This window comes from Ornithorhynchus anatinus, chromosome 12, assembly GCF_004115215.2.
Source record: "Ornithorhynchus anatinus isolate Pmale09 chromosome 12, mOrnAna1.pri.v4, whole genome shotgun sequence".
In the NCBI taxonomy this organism is placed as follows: Eukaryota; Metazoa; Chordata; class Mammalia; order Monotremata; family Ornithorhynchidae; genus Ornithorhynchus; species Ornithorhynchus anatinus.
The window spans coordinates 21806671-21822996 of record NC_041739.1 but is presented as its reverse complement, the minus strand read 5'-3'; the positions used below and the strand labels follow the sequence as shown (position 1 = coordinate 21822996).

General features: G+C 39.0%; 1 protein-coding gene across 4 annotated transcripts in view; it reads right to left on the bottom strand.

The window, feature by feature from the left end:
- Window positions 1-16326, bottom strand: part of LRBA (LPS responsive beige-like anchor protein) — a 552105-nt gene that overhangs the window by 411383 nt on the left and 124396 nt on the right. For all 4 annotated transcript variants that reach the window (XM_029076638.1, XM_029076639.1, XM_029076640.1 and 1 more), the window contains exons 31-32: window positions 6444-6577; window positions 1507-1585 (exon numbers count right to left, since the gene is read on the bottom strand). In XM_029076638.1, coding sequence (XP_028932471.1) covers window positions 1507-1585; window positions 6444-6577 — 213 coding nt within the window. The remainder of the gene's footprint in view (window positions 1-1506; window positions 1586-6443; window positions 6578-16326) is intronic.

Below are 16326 nucleotides of genomic sequence, written 5' to 3'. Positions count from 1 at the left end.
ATTGAAAAGATACTTCTTGGCATGTTTGCTTTATATGTTAGATCAGTCTTGTCCATTTTCATCTTTCCATTCAAGAGAATTCCAAGTGATAATATAAATTTGTAAATGTTTTTGGTTGGCCCAAGAATGGCAATTTGAAAACTTTTCCTAAATGTATATTTTTAGGACAGCATTAGTTCCTTTCAATTAAATGAAGCCCCAACGTACGTAAAAGTCTAACACAGGGAAGAAATCGAGGTGCCTGCCTGATGTCAGAGGGGAAGCTTTGACCTATGCTCCAGAAATTTCATTCAATCATTCATTCGATCGTATTTGAGCACTTACTGTGTGTAGAGCACTTTACTAAGCGCTTGGGAGAGGACAATATAATAAACAGACACATTCCCTGCCCATAATGACCTTCTAGTCTAGAGGGAATGACATGAATATAAATACACACATGAATATATGAATACATCAATATAAATAAATTACCGATATGTACACACGTGCTATAGGGCTGGGAGGAGGGATGACTAAAGGGAGCAAGTCGGGGTGACGCAGTGGGTAGGAAAAGAGGAAAGAGGGGTTTAGTCAAGGAAGGTCTCTTGGAGGAGATGTGCCTTCAATTAGGCTTTGAAGGGGGGAGAGCAATTGTCCAACGGATTAAAGGGACGGAGGGCATTCCAGGCCAGAGGAAGGATAATAACAATAATAATAATAATGCTGGTATTTCTTAAGCGCTTACTACGTTTACTATATGCCAAGCACAGTTCTAAGCGCTGGGATAGATACAAGGTCATCAGGTTGTCCCATGAAGGGCTCACAGTCTTCTTCCCCATTTTACAGATGAGGTTACTGAGGCACAGAGAAGTTAAGTGACTTGCCCAAGGTCACACAGCTGACAAGCAGCGGAGTCGGGATTAGAACCCACGACCCCTGACTCCCAAGCCCGTTCTCTTGCCACGGAGCCACGCTTCTCATTGATGTGGGCGAGGAGTCAGCAGTGAGATAGACAAAGTTTCCATGGGTTCTCTAGCCCTGAACTTTACCACTTTTCCACATCCCATGTTATCATTAGCGACTCATTTGCTCTTGTATGATGTCCCTACCACGAGTGAAGACAGAGTAGATCGATCATTCTCTAGACTGCAAAGCTCAATGTGGGCAGGGAATGTGTCTACCACTTCTGTTGTAATATACTCTCCCAAGCATTTAGTACAGTGCTCTATCCACAGTAAGTGCTCAATATATACCTTTGATTGATTGGGTATGGCAAGAGAGATCAAAAAGTGAGACTAAAGGAAGAAGTAAAACCAGCGTGAAGACTTGAAACCTCAGGACAAGTAATACCCCAGCAATTATGCAAACAGAGTTAAGGGTACGTATTCTGGGAATTACCCGTAGGGAATTACCCATATTTGCAATGAGTAAACATTAAAAATCAAAGACTCTGTGTGAGATTTTGCTTAGGAGTCAAAGAAGTCATTGGCAGAAATTTTGGGAACACATCAAGCAAAAAAATACCTCATATTTGAAGCAGAGTCTTCAGGAACTGAAGAAACAGTAGGGACGGAAGGCAATTTTGCATTAGATGATCCAGTACCTATAAAGAAAATGAAGAGGGAGTTTGAGAGGAAAAGAACACACTGGTTACTAATTTAGGTGAGCAAACTGGAATTTATGAAGAGTTGCCTAAATCCCACAACCTGTGGTAAATGCAAGATAGTAAATTCAGAGACAGTCACTACCCCACAATCTAAGTGAGCCCCTCTAGCTCAGTAATGAAATGCAGTGTGGCCAAATGGAGTGATCCACTGGGTTTGGAGTTATGAGCCCCAGGTTCTAGTCAGAGCTCTGGAATGGTGCATCTCCTTGGCAAGTCACAATCTCTCTGAGTCTCAATTTCTTCTTCATACCATCCCTACTCCCTAGGGATGGTCTGAGGAAAGAGACAACATGTAATGGTGCTTTTGAAAAATAAAACTGTTGCATAAGTAGACAGTATAATGATTATTTTTCAATCCATAGGAAGGTTTTAATATCACCAGTTTATTTCTCTATTTAGATTAGAACAATTCCCAACCGCCATTGCCATTCAACTAGTATTCATAAGATGAGGCTCATCATCTCCTCCAGCACATTTCGCATTTCAGTTTACATGAAGCTACTTTTCCTCCATACAACTACAGAATTAAAGATCAAATAGAAATGTGAGAACGGACATGGCAAATCAACACCGAAAACTGTAGATCCACCATTCCCGCTGCGGCCTTAAAGCAATCTGACTTTGAATCTCAACATGTCCTTACAACATATTCAAGTGCACTTGTAGAAGCTGAGGCAGTGTAGAATGAGTAGACTGAAGCTGCATTTGCATCCAACTTCAAAGCCCCAGGGCTTTAAGGATTTTGAAGATTTCAGGTTAGTGGCAAAGCTTGGCCTCTAGGTTTTCTCAAAAACAGTTGGAAGGTGAATACCCACCTGAACAGGGCACTGTTTAGTCTTGAAGCAAATTGAGCTTTGAGTTAAAAAAAAGACTGTGTGCCATTCTTCAGGAAAGTTTCAAATATAGCCATAGAAATGGCACCGTAGCTTACACTTGAAAGGGGCAGGTACAAAAGATTATGTCCCCATCTGCTTGGATGTAAAAATCTCATGAGGATCTTGATGAACTCCTCAGTATTCAGCCTTTCCTAAGTTTACCATCTGCTAACAACTGTTAATTCTGCTCAATAGTCATGTAAAATGTGGACTTGAATAATAATGGTTTTACACTATCACACAAGACAGAGTTGAAAGATTAAAATCAATGCTAAAATTAAAGCACTGAAGGAAGCCATTCAATCAAGGTGATAATTGAGATCGAAATCAAGAGAGAGTGATATAATATAGGGGATAGTTAGCTCAATTTTTCATTCACTGGGTACCAACTGAGAAGGGTCAATAATGACTGAGGCAAATAGATGGTAGGCTCCAGTTTTTCTTCCCAACTGTTCTTGGATTTGGGTAGTGTAATTTCTAACTGAAGTCAGAATTTTTTCCATTTTAGTAAACTCCCTCCATAAATACTTAACAAGATTAAAAATTTCAAAAGAATATTTCCACCTGAAGCTTAGATGTCTGAGTTGCAGAGACTACCTCAAACATGTGGAACAAGCCAACTTATCTCTCTCTTATCCTTTCTCTGATAAACTGGCTCCTTCAAACGGACAGTTTTACAGACATTCACAAGAACATAAAAGAAAATGCAAATAGATCATCTGGCTAACATTCTTACCCCTAAAGGTTATTATCCAGAAATCTACACAAACAGCAACTCTCCCAGTATCATTAAAATAAATTCCAATTTTTTACCCCCTTATTTTAGGCTACACAAACCCACTCTCAACCAAGCAGGACACAGGAAAGGATAGTTGAAATCACTGTGTAACAAACAAAATCTGAGCAGATAGAGTGAAGCGTCCTTTCTCAAAGAAATGATTGCCTAAGGCTGCCTAAAAGACAAGTTTCTAGTCAAAGTGAAAGCAAAAGACTCTGGCAAGATACACAATCAAAATACATTTTGCTAAACAATAGTGATATTCATGATAAAAACAGTAGACCCTAATTAATACATTCTCACTATGTAATTCTGGATTTTGCAGAGTATGAAAAAAAATTACATAATTCATCTGGAAAAACACCCATTTTACAACAATACTACCCAACAATAAATTCTGTTCTTTCACTGCATAACTGAAATTTAGGTTTCATTATTTATATTTCAGAGTATGCTAGAATACTTTCAATACACTTGTGTTAAAAGTGTTTTAGTAACAGAACAGCTTACTTGGCTATTTTGATATATTTGCTGGAAAATGGCATAAGGATGTCAGATTTTAGTAGTAAATTAAAGGATTTTATGGATTACTGAATTGCTGGCCTTCTTTAGTACAAATTCATAATATTTTCCATTTAAAGGGGCATACCAAGTGAGTTACAAAAATTGTGTTTTATTTCCTATAATCAGACTTACAAATTGTGGTATTTGTTAAGCGCTTACCATGAGGCAAGGACCGTTTTAAGTGCTGGGGTAGGTACAAGATCATCAGGTCTAACAGTTCCTTAGCAAATACTCAATTTTTTTGTGAAAATAATGGTAATAATGGACCATATCATATGGTCAAAAGACCATATCAACTCAATTATTTATTCATTCATTAATTCAATAGTATTTATTGACTGAGCACTTACTGTGTGCAGAGCACTGTACTAAGCACTTGGGTGAATACAATATAAGAGTTGTTAGATATGCTCCCTGCCCACAAGCTCACAGTCTATAATCATTATTATTACTATTATGGCATTTGTTAAGTGCTTACCGTGGGTCAAGCACTACTCTAAGACCGGGGTAAATAATAATAATAATAATAATGGAATTCGTTAAGCGCTTACTTACTATATGCCAAGCACTGTTCTAAGCAGTGGGGTAGATACAAGGTGATCTGGTTGTCCCATGTGGGGCTCACAGTCTCAATTCCCATTTTACAGATGAGGTAACTGAGGCACAGAGAAGTTAAGTGATTTGCCCATGGTCACAGAGCAGACAAGTGGTAGAAGTGGGATTAGAACCCATGACCTCTGAGTCCCAAGCCCAGGCTCTTGCCTAGGCCATGCTGCTTCTCTACAAGTCAGTCTGGTTGGACACAGTACTTTGTCCCACATGGCACTCACAGTTTAGAGGGAAAGACTGACATCAAACCACAAGTAAGTGTTCAACTGTCATCATTCTCCTGGAATCTGACAATAAAAGAGTGGGATGAACAGTTGGGCCACTTTCAATACACTTAAATACCATTATTATTATCATCATCATTATTATTATTATCTGAGATGCGGTCAATCTAGCACTTAGGACCTCATATGGCTGCAGTAATCTGTATTCCAAATCCGCTGTCAGTTGATAAACTCAATGAGCAAAGAGCTTCATGGAGGAGTACCTACTCAGCTTCCTATAATACCAACTCTTTAATATTCAGACCTGGGGATAGTAAGAATAACGTGTTTCAGCAACTGGTCTATCGCCACCTTCATCCCGTGACCTCATACAAATAAGTTATTCTCTCTGGACCTTAGTTTCCTCATCTGCAAAACTGGAGAAAAGCAAACCTATTTTAATTTAGAGGTGTTAGACTATTATTCACATTTGGTAATATTTCTGGATCTCAGACAATAGTCAGGGAGGCAAAAGGGAAAAAGTGCTAGGATAAAAAACTCCTCCTCTCAACTTTCCCATCTCCCCTGTTCAAGAAGCTATTAAACTGAGTTTCATCTTCTACCCCTTACTAACTCTTAACCTTCACATTCAAGCTGTCCCAATGGGACAGTGTCCAGCTCACTTCCTTGGGTTAAGTGCCTTTACACCTGAACTGAGAAAATACTCCTTTTTTTTCATTTGGTATCAGGATGGAAATAAAGCCTCGTTGAAAATGTGATGAATTCAATCTGGTCAAGTTGCTAAAATGGGAAACAAATATGGTCTGGAGTCAACTAAAACAGGTCTTATTTCCTTCTTTATTCCTTAGAAATGAAAAACTCAACTCTACCAGGCTTCAAATGTCAATTTAATCCTCATTTGCTCTTTTCACTCAGGGAAAGTGACCAGTCACCACATTTTTGTAAGAGTATACTGTTTTATAGGACTTTTAAATTTATCTAGTAAAATTTGATAGAGATGTATATACCTATTCTGCTACTCTGGTTCTCATATTCCCCATTCCAACCTTCAAAGCCACCTGGAATAATGATGGCTTCCTGTCTCTCTCCATAGGTTTCTCTAAGACCTTGACCTTTGAAAATGATCAAGAGGCTACACAAAGCAAACTGGAGGAATAGTCGGTGTCGAGATCGCATAGCAGCAGGAGGTGGCGAAGCTCAGAGTGAGCATTTGGCTGGAGAATTTTAAAGCATCATTATAGTTTTAGGGCACAAGTGTGGTGGGAGCATCAGGCTGACAGGACTCCCTTTTTACGGCTGTCCCAAACCATTTCCCTAAATAACTCTCTGCAAACCTTATTAAGCAAATACTGACTCCTTCATGCTCCACGAAAAGGCCTTTAAAATTAGTGTGGCTTTTTTTTTCCTGCAGGAGTATGATAATCACCAATATTCAGAGGTAAGCAAAGAAAATTTCTAAACACCTTTTGGTAATGGCAGATTTGGGCACATAGCAAATGGAAAAATCAGTTGGAACTAATCTCTCTATACTGTAGAAGGCATTTCTGATATGCTACTTTTTAATATTATTTGACATTGAGTAATTGAAGTGAATACTACCAAAAACTTCTAGAAAATCAGCATACTCTCACTCAGTACACCAATCTACTGCCTAAAACAAAAACTTAAAGATAGCAAAACTCAAGTAGTTTTATTCTATGGCATCTCTCACTAAACCTTGAGAAGAAAAACACCTAACAACTCACCAGGTGATTCTTTTCCCAGGTCTGGGGCCTGAGCCGAATCCACTGAAGAAACCACACTGACTGAATTCGTAGGTATACTTGTGTTGGCTGTGGAAGGTGAAACAGATGATTTTTTTGTTGCCACGATGACACTTCTATAAAAAAAAATATGGACAGAAAAGAGACTTTTTGAAAAAATAATCTTCCATTTTCTTTCATGAAAAAGAATCTACTTAGTAAATTGAAATGTTCTTTGTTTAGTGTTCCTGTCCTGCATTTTGTGGACTCCTAACATTGAATACCATTGTTTCCATGGTTTCTCATTCACAGGTGCACTGTTTCAATATTTCACAAAGTGCTTGGGTGGGATCATAAACTTTAGAGATAAGGCTATGCAAATTCCTAGAAAATCAAAATATTAAGAGGGGCTTTCAAGGATAAGATTTCTAGGGATTAGTGATATCCTATATGATACCATTACTGGTGGAGCCAAGGCCGGCCAAAATACTAAAAGCACAGTTTCAAGAGATCTAGAGCTGGCTTCATGATACCTTAACCCAGAATACTTTGGCCCAAATGATACACAACATGTTGAAACATCCAGTAATGTCTGTTATCTTACTCTAGCCCACAGTACAACTACCCCAGAGGTATAATATAGTTTGACACATTGTTCTAACACATTTATCCTACACACAAACTCAACCTCCCTGATATTTCTGCCAAGCACAAGCAAATCCCTCCCAAACACCTCCTTTCCTGGGTTGAGATTAAACAAACAACAATGAGTGGATTTTAGAAGAAGCTCTGCCCGTAGTTCATGTCATATGAATGACATATTAATATGTCTAATAAACTGTTTATAACAGTTTACACCATTAGTCATCAAGTAAAATTTACATTTACATCTTGACCCACATCCCAGTGTGGTAAAGCAGTTCTGTTCAGTATTAAAGACAATGGCATCAAGAATACAAAATAGATCTGTACATATTTTCAAATGGAACGGTTGAGATTAAGCAAACGAGTGGATTTTAGAAGATACTCTGTCCATAGTTTATGCCATATTTTGAAGGTGTCAAAGAGATGCCCAGAGCAGAGAACCAACAAGTCTGCTGCAGTGAAGAGAAAACTTAAACTGGAAATGAATGATGCGGATGCAGTGAGTTAATAGCATCTCTTTCAAGAAATCACTGCCCAAAGAGGACCTTTGTAAAAATTTAAAAATCCAATGCATCATTGCAATGTACCAGAAGAGATGAAGTAGTTATAATCCCTCCCCACCACTTGAGATTTAAAAATCTTGGATCGATTTTTTAAGAGAACTGAAGTTACAAATATGATTTTTAACCCTAGGAAAAAAGGAAGTCCAAGTCTTGGACATGTTCAGAATGAGTAAGCCTGCTACCAGGTATTTTATGAAGACAAGAAGGTTGTCGTTCAACCTACCTTGGACAAATTTTTCACCCAAGTGGAAAAACGACTACCATTTGATGTGCTGACAATCACACAACCACATCAAGCTTCTGTGTATGTAGCCTGCTACAAAGACTCTCAGACTCAAACTACATCTCCCTGCATTTGTAGTGGAGTTGAAAGGTTCATCTCTCCTGCATGACTTGGCGGGTCCACTTTGTCACGGACACTCATTGTGGGAGCGTAGGGAAGTGGGAGAAGGACAAGAGTACACAGCTCATACTCGACGAAGAGGAGATAGGCGAAATAAAGGGCTTAGTCTGGGATGGCCTCTTGAGGGAGATGTGATTTTAGGAGGGTTTTGAAGGTGGAGAGAGTGGAAGACTGTCAGGTATGAAGGGAGAGGGAGTTCCAGGCTCGAGGGGAGATGTGGGCAAGGGCTACTTACACTAGCATCATCTTTGGATGTAGCGGGTATTCCTCATAACATGTATTTTTAAACATTTTATGACTTCTTATGTTATTGCAATCTCCCTTGCAGACAACACATTCTTTTCTACAAGAAGCTATTACTTTTAGAGGTAGGCCTAACTTTAATCATCCACTGCAAACTGGACTTCATTAAAATGAAGTTAAGATTGAAACGCTCTATTATTCACCAAGTAAAATTTACATTTTGTCCCACAGCCCAGTGTGCTAAAGCAGTTCCATTCAGTATTAAAGACAACAGCATCAAGAGTACAAGAAAGATTTGTATGCATTTTCACATGGAAGCTGTCGTCAAGAAAACCTTGCAAAATTTAAATATAAATAGAACGCATCCGTAAAATCTTGCAATTTTAAATGTATACGTAACCTAGATATCAGAGCAGATAGAAACCCCAAAAGACTGTGCAAGCTGTTAGTTTAAGTTTTATCCGGTGCACCAGATAAGCTGGATGGGAAATGTCATGTTAGGAATGAATAGTCATCTTCCATGTTATTCTGATATATGTATTTAGGATGTTCCGATGCAACTCTATTATAATAGAAATATCTAAAGGACCATGTTAAGCATAATATAAAGGCATTTTTAATTGCACGTTAGCTCCATAAACATGCAAAACTCCAACTAATGAGGTAAAGAGTACAGCTGATATATATATAATGCACTCCCACTGCAGCGCTTACTTTTAATTACCTGGTGTTAACCATAAGCCGAAAATCTTTAGCGTTCAATTTATTTAATCACATCTTTTGTTGACAGTACAATAACTACAAGCTCAAAGTATTCCCATAATAGCTTTGAAGTATTTAGTTTCCGAATAAAGTTAGATACTTGATTCCAGTAAATGCATTCAAAGTGGAAAAGATTTTCTTCTCCAAATACTTTTAAAATGCTTCCATAAGGAAACCTCCTCGAAGTTTGATATGTTCCATTTTTACTTCAGTGAATGTCACACAGGACCAGACACTGCTGCCAATTAAATCAAACTCCCTTGTGTTAAGAGTTGTTTTTCAATATTCTGGGGCTTAGCTGGCGTCACATCATTATAAGGGTGACTGCCAATGTTAACTATACACTAAAAAATAGAAGCAACAGCCACCTGAGCCCCCCAGAGCCAAAACACCATGTTTAAATTCTTGCTTGCTTTTACTTTAGGATGCATCCCAAATTTATATTGGAAATCTAAAGCATATAAATTACGGATGTGCAGGATCCATTACAAAGTTAGCTGGTAAGTTACAAACTGAATTTAGTACAGTACCTTCATATAAATATAGACAAGAGGCTCCATTATTTCAAATATCTGTTTCTGGGACAAGTAACACATGAGTGCCATTGAATGTATATGTGTTTTCTGAGGATGATGGATAAGGCTGTATATTTTATTATAGGATGTTAGCTAAAAAAAAAAAAGTGGGGTGGCCATGGGGGAGAAAAGGTTAACAGAAAAAATGAAAAAAAAATGATTTACCAATGATTTTAAAAACTGTGTAGCAATCAATGGTATTTATTAAGCATTTACTACTTGCAGAGCACTGTCCTGAGCTCTTGGGAGAGTACAATACAACAGTTAGCAGACCCATTCCCTGTCCACAACGACTTACTGTCTTGAGGGGGAGACTGTAAATGAGTATTTCATAATATATGAGTAATTCATAATATATGATTTAAAGATATGTACATAAGTGCTGCGGAGTTGAGGAGGTAATGTTAATAATACCATAAGCTCGGGTGGAGCAACGCATGCGGACTGGAATGACAAATATGACAGGCGGAGACTCCAGTGGAGACAAAGGTAAGGCATTTTTGCTTTAAGTGGATGATAATGGGCAGCCACTGGAGAAATTGTGGAATCAATCGTATTTTCTGATCGCTTAACTTGTGCAGAGCACCATACTAGGCACTTGGGAGAGTACAAGATTATACAGTATTTGGAGTAAGAACTATAATGACCTCTTTGGCAGAGAACTCTGCAGCGAAGCAATTAGGAATAGAAGTTGAGAAGGGATATGCGCAAGTTAATTTTAAAATTAAAGTGTACATGAAGGTAAAGGTTTCTGATGGGGCAAGACTGCTTTTTCCAAATTGAACATGTTATTTGCTGAACACCAGGTGATCAGAGCATCAGAGAACAGGTTGTCCATTTTATGATCAGACGTGGATGCGTCATACTAAAAGCTTTGAAGAGAGTGGTCAGGTTGTAGGGAATTAGCTCAAGAAGAAAATGAATGACTACAGAAGAAATGTCTTTTTGGAATCGAGCTGCCGTTTCTTCTATCCTTGCGCCTATCGTCTCGAATACTACACTCTCTGAATCCAGGCTTGATCTGATAAACACCTGCTTCACTGTTGCCTGGTTTCACCTTGGAGAAGAGGTAGAAGCCTTCTGGCAAACTGAAAGTAAAAGCCAGGGGATTGTGTTGGCTTCTAAGGCTACGCCAGATTCCAAGAACGATAATCAGTCAAACCAGTGTCAAGGCACTGCACTGCTTGATCGTAATGAGAAAACACATCCAAATTTTAAGGCTTCTACTCCTTTGGCTGTTCCTACGTCCTATGTCACTTTGGACTTGTTAGGGTTGAGTTGCAGCTATATGGACTTGGACCAGGAACAAATTTTTAAGAAGTGGAAAATCCAACACACCACTTCTAACTTAAAATGAAGAGCAGCTATTATAACCCATAAGCACAAACAATGATTCAAAATGCCATAACATCTAATGATTGGTCAAAGAACTGAATGCAAACACAACAGTCCTGGCACTTTCTACAGTGCTCTAAATTTAAAAAATTGACTGACTTGGTAAAGCTCTAAATGCTACGGAACAACAGAATCTCCTTCAAAGTAAAAGTGCTGCTATTGTCACCTTGCATAGGTTGGACAGCCTCTAAGATAGTTCTGAAAAATTCTGGTTAGTGCAATTCTTCCATGAAAACTGAATATTTAGCAAAAGAGGACTGAAATGAAGTTTAGTTTCCAGTGGGAAATAAGGCTCTGGGCATTAATGCCCAAAATAACATGACCATATTTTTAAAGTGATAACACACAATACAGTAAATGCTGAGAAGCAGAATGGCCTAGTGGGCAGAACACAGGGCTGGGAGTCAGAGGACCTGGATTCTAATACCAGTTCTGCCACTTGTGTGGTCTATGACATTGGTCAAGTCACCTAACTTCTCCGTGCCTCATTTTCCTCATCTCTAAAATGAGGATTACATCCTACTCCCTCCTCTCTAGACTGAGAACCCCATACACACAGCAAGCACTTAAACACCATTAAAAACACTATTAACTTACACGATCAAATTGCATTGCAAATATAGTCACACATCAGATACGTCCACAACATGTTCCTTTAAATTGGGGATGTATTGTGAAGAGTCAGATTGCAGGATTTGTTTTCCCATTGATTTAAAAGTAATTTGCACAGTTCTATCCTAGGCCAAACCCCAAAACTCACTCCAGCCCATAGTACTTATGTTAACATTCTTCTCTTCTACCATTTTCGCTATCCATAATCTATTTTAATGTCCATCTCCCACTAGAGGTTGAAAGCTCCTTGTGGGCAGGGGTCATGTCTACCAACTTTCTGTTTTATTGTACTTTCCTAAGAGCTTAGTATAGTGCCCTGCATTCAGTAAGCGCATACAGTGCTCTGCATGAATGCCACTGATTGATTCTGGGCTCCTCAGATAATTCAAGATTAAACAGTAAATCACTTGTTTTAATGGCATTTAAGCGCTTACTGTCAAACACTGTTCTAAACAGTGGGGTACATACAATTGAATTAGGTTATACAAAGTTCCTCTCCCTGATAGGCCCCAAAGTCCAAGTAGGAGGGAGAACAGAAGAACTGAGGCAAAGAGAAGTTAAGTCACTTGCCCAAGGTCAAAGAGTAAAATGGGATTAGAACCCAGGTCCTCTAACTCCCACGCCCATGCTTTTTCCACTAGGCCATGCTGCTTCACTTCTCCGAACCACATTCCCTCAACTTTTAATTATTAACAATTACTTTTAATAGACCATGGACTTACATGGCCCTGCTCAAACCATGTGTCATTACTGCTTCCAGAGAGGGGTGGAGATGGGGGAAGGAAAATGTTATGGGAGTTTCAGCCAGGACTCAGTGGAGCCAGTTTGGTTAGACGAGGCCACTTACACTTTTGCCATTCTATCGGCACAGTTCCCACTTCCTCCCCGCATCACCTTTGTCCCTATTCTAGCTGTCTGTCAGCTTTCATCACCATGAAGACAGGGTGCTGCTTTAGCTTGGAGACATTTCTAACTGCAAAGGATCCAAACGAAAGCTGTGAGGAATAACAGTGAATCCCTCCGGTGCTGTCGCTACCTCGTTTCTGCCTCCACCAAAACCAAGACAGACTGCGCAAGCTACATCCCTCGCGTGCTCTGATGAGGCAAAAAGCCCAGCCTGCACATCGTTGACTGGGAAGAGGTGTGGTGGAGTCAAAGGGCAAGACAAGAACTATATTTCCTAAAGCAACTGGACACATTGTCAAGAGGGGTTTGTAGATCCTGAGCTCCAATTATGCAGGGTGTAGCTTCAGATTCCAAAATACTATAATCATTTGGAACCTGGGATATATCTTTATATATCAATAATAATCTATTATGAATTTAAACAATTTAATGGTAACATTTTTACAAAGCAATTGTTCTTTCTGTCAACCAAACCAGATACATTGCATTATGTTCATTTTATGTTCATTTGAATGGAGACATTTCAGTGCAATTAACTGCCAGATTTATGCTCTTATAAAGTTTTTCTGTACATTGCAAACAGTAACTCAGGTATGGTCTCTTTTTTAATGGTATTCATAAGCTCTTACAATGTGTCTAGCACTGTTCTAAGCAGTGGGGTAGATACATGTTCATCATGGGGCTCACAGACAAGTAGAAGGGAGAACAGGTATTGAATCCTCACTTCGTAGTTGAGGAAACTGAACACAGATCAGTTAAGTGCTGTGGGCAGGGAACACATCTACCAAGTCTGTTATATTGTATGCTTCCACGTGCTTAGTACAGTGTTCTGCACATAGTAAGCACTCAGTAAATACAACTGATTAAGTGACTTGCCCAAGGCCACACAGCAGAAAAACGTTAGAGTCAGAAATACAGCCCAAGACATCTGGCTTACAGGCCCTAGCTGTTCCAGTGCCTAGCAGAGTGCAAATAGCAAGCGCTTATCAAATAACATTATTATTATTGTTCATTAGGCCTCATTTTCCCAACAAATACACACTGTCTCATATCAAAGTAAACAGAAAATCAGTTTGTGAAGCTATATAGTGGCTGTACAAGGGACTTGTGTATGACAAAACCGCACATGTCGATCTCAGAGCATGCACAAAAAACTGAAGTACTATTGCAAAGGGTGAGAAAGCTGTACGAAATACTGGTGTTGAAGAGCTAAAAGAAGCTAATTTTACTGATGGATGTGTCTACTTCAAACTTCATTGTACTCCCAGATTGAGCATGGTGAGCACAGGCTTTTCCAAGCTCCTTAGTCAAATTTCAAAGCTACCAACTCAGACAGAATACCTAATCCCAATCAGTAGCAGCCAAACCCTGGGAAATCTGAAATTTTGCCAGTCAACTCAAAAAGCCTAGCTCAATTCTACACTTAGCTCAGCAATAGGCCCATAATGTGCAAGTAAAAAAAAAAAATCCATGCATCCACAGTTCTTTTGACCCCAGTGGGCTGCATCTTACTACAGAATCAATGGCATTTACTAAGTGCTTACTATGTGCAGAGCTCTGTAACAATAATAATAATAATGACATTTGTTAAGCACTTACTATGTTCCAAGCACTGTCCTAAAAACTGGGGTAGATACAAGGTAATCAGGTTGTCCCACATGGGCTCACAGTCCCAATTCCCATTTTACAGATGAGGGAACTGAGGCACAGAAAAATTAGGTGACTTGCCCAAAGTCACGCAGCAGACAAGTGACGGAACCAGGAGTAGAACCCATGACCACTGACTCCCAAGCCCAGGATCTTTCCACTGAGCCACGGTGCTTCTAAGTGCTTAAGTACTAAATACTTGGGAGAATATAATACAACAGAGTTGGAAGACAACGAGTTTACAGTCTAAAGGGTGTAAACACGCATAATTACACAGAGGCAGCTCATTTCTGTAAAATCATGGACATGCGACAGCACCATATCTGAAGGAAACACTTCCCTCTCCCTGACATGGAAGAGAACTCAAATGGAGAATTGAAGTGGGCATTCAGTGGCATAGGGCAAATTTGGCTCTGGCCTATCCTGATGCCCAAAGTGAAGAACTGCAAGCTGAGCTTAGTCCATTGAGGGTCCATGTCCATGGGGTGTAGATTCCGGCCATATTGAAACTGTATGGAAACTACCTTTTCAACTGCCTTCTTGCAGTTCTACTAGGAAGTGCCCCCAGAGGAGCTGTAACTATCACTTTTTTTTTTTTTTTTAATGATGGTGAAACACAAGATATGGGCCACAACAAAAACTGGCAACATAGGAATGGATTTTTAGCATTATTAAAGGCTAGGTAATCATATTGGCTCTATATGACTGACACATTTTTTAATATAACACACTTTAAGATCCAAAGACAGGGATATTCCTTAAGGATCAATCCTCTGCATATGCAATCTAAAGAATATCTACAGATTTAAAAAAAACACTTCAGTAAATAATCAAAATGCAGTAATTTGGCCTCACATTTCATCAAGTTTATAAATAAATGATATTTACACTGATTTGACTGACCTGCATTCTTCTTTTTGACACAGATTCCTCAATATTTAACAATGAGGGTGAAAAATGAAGTGAAAGTACATGACAGTTTAATGGGGTTTCAAGAACTGACAGCATTTTTAATGCTCAGTGTGGCACAAATGCATTTGATATCAGACAGGGTTGTCTTTAAAATGAGAGTAATCACATTAAAAGATCATTTTAAATTTTAGGGGGAAAAAAATCACAGTAGCATGCATTAAAGAGAAAACCCTCACTTTAAATGTTTAAAGACTTTTTGTGAGGTATACTTTAGACAAGCAAGGTACTAGCATCCTAAACATCATATTTTGAAAAGTTCCATTTCAGACATCTGATTTTAAACTGGGTATAGTACATGTCGCGTAAAAAAAACTCCACTGTGTCTAAGGTTAGAAACCTCTCAAAAGGACAAGTGGTCAGAATAAACCTGACTCTTGACTCCAGCACTTCCAGTCTCTAAGGATCTAGTTGAAGAGCCAGACCAGGCCTTGAACTTTATCAAGATAAACCCCTGGCACCCACTAATCACCTGAGTGGATCTTCATGTAAGATAAGGGGGAGATTTTTGGCATGGGAATGAACACACACACCTTGTCGTTTGCCGTGGCCCTCAACCTGGCAGCCTTTCAGCAAGGCTTCACTCACATAGCTGTTACTGTATCCTTTCCAGCTATGGTTTGGAAGTTGATAATCCTTAAGATATGAGGAGAGTTCTGATTTCTGACACAACATTCCTGAGATAAATGCATGATCAGAGGGATGCTTTGAAATTCCCAGAGTATTCCACTGGTATACTGCTACACGGGGCTGACGGTTAATAAGGTGTCTCTGTTTTGTTTTTTAAGAAAAAAAAATCTCATGTTAGCCCACTGAGCTTTGCTTTTGCCTCTAGACAATACTTTAAATGCAAACCAGACTTGGAAGATCATCCTCAAGTCAGTTCTTCCAACATTTCCCAATGAACTTCCTACCTTAGTGATTCCCTTGAGACACAAATTTAAAATTCTAGCCAAAGTCGTTTCCTGAAAGAGTTCACAGCAAACTGCTGAAACCTGCAGCGTCTTGAATTTTGTAACACCGCAAATCACCTTTTTACTTACAAAACATTATTCCAGTTTTAAGACCGATGAAGCTTCAACACTGATTATACGTTATCTTACAGCTCCGACATATTATTGTGTTTACTGGTTAAAAAAACACAGCTTATCAAAATATTTGAGTAG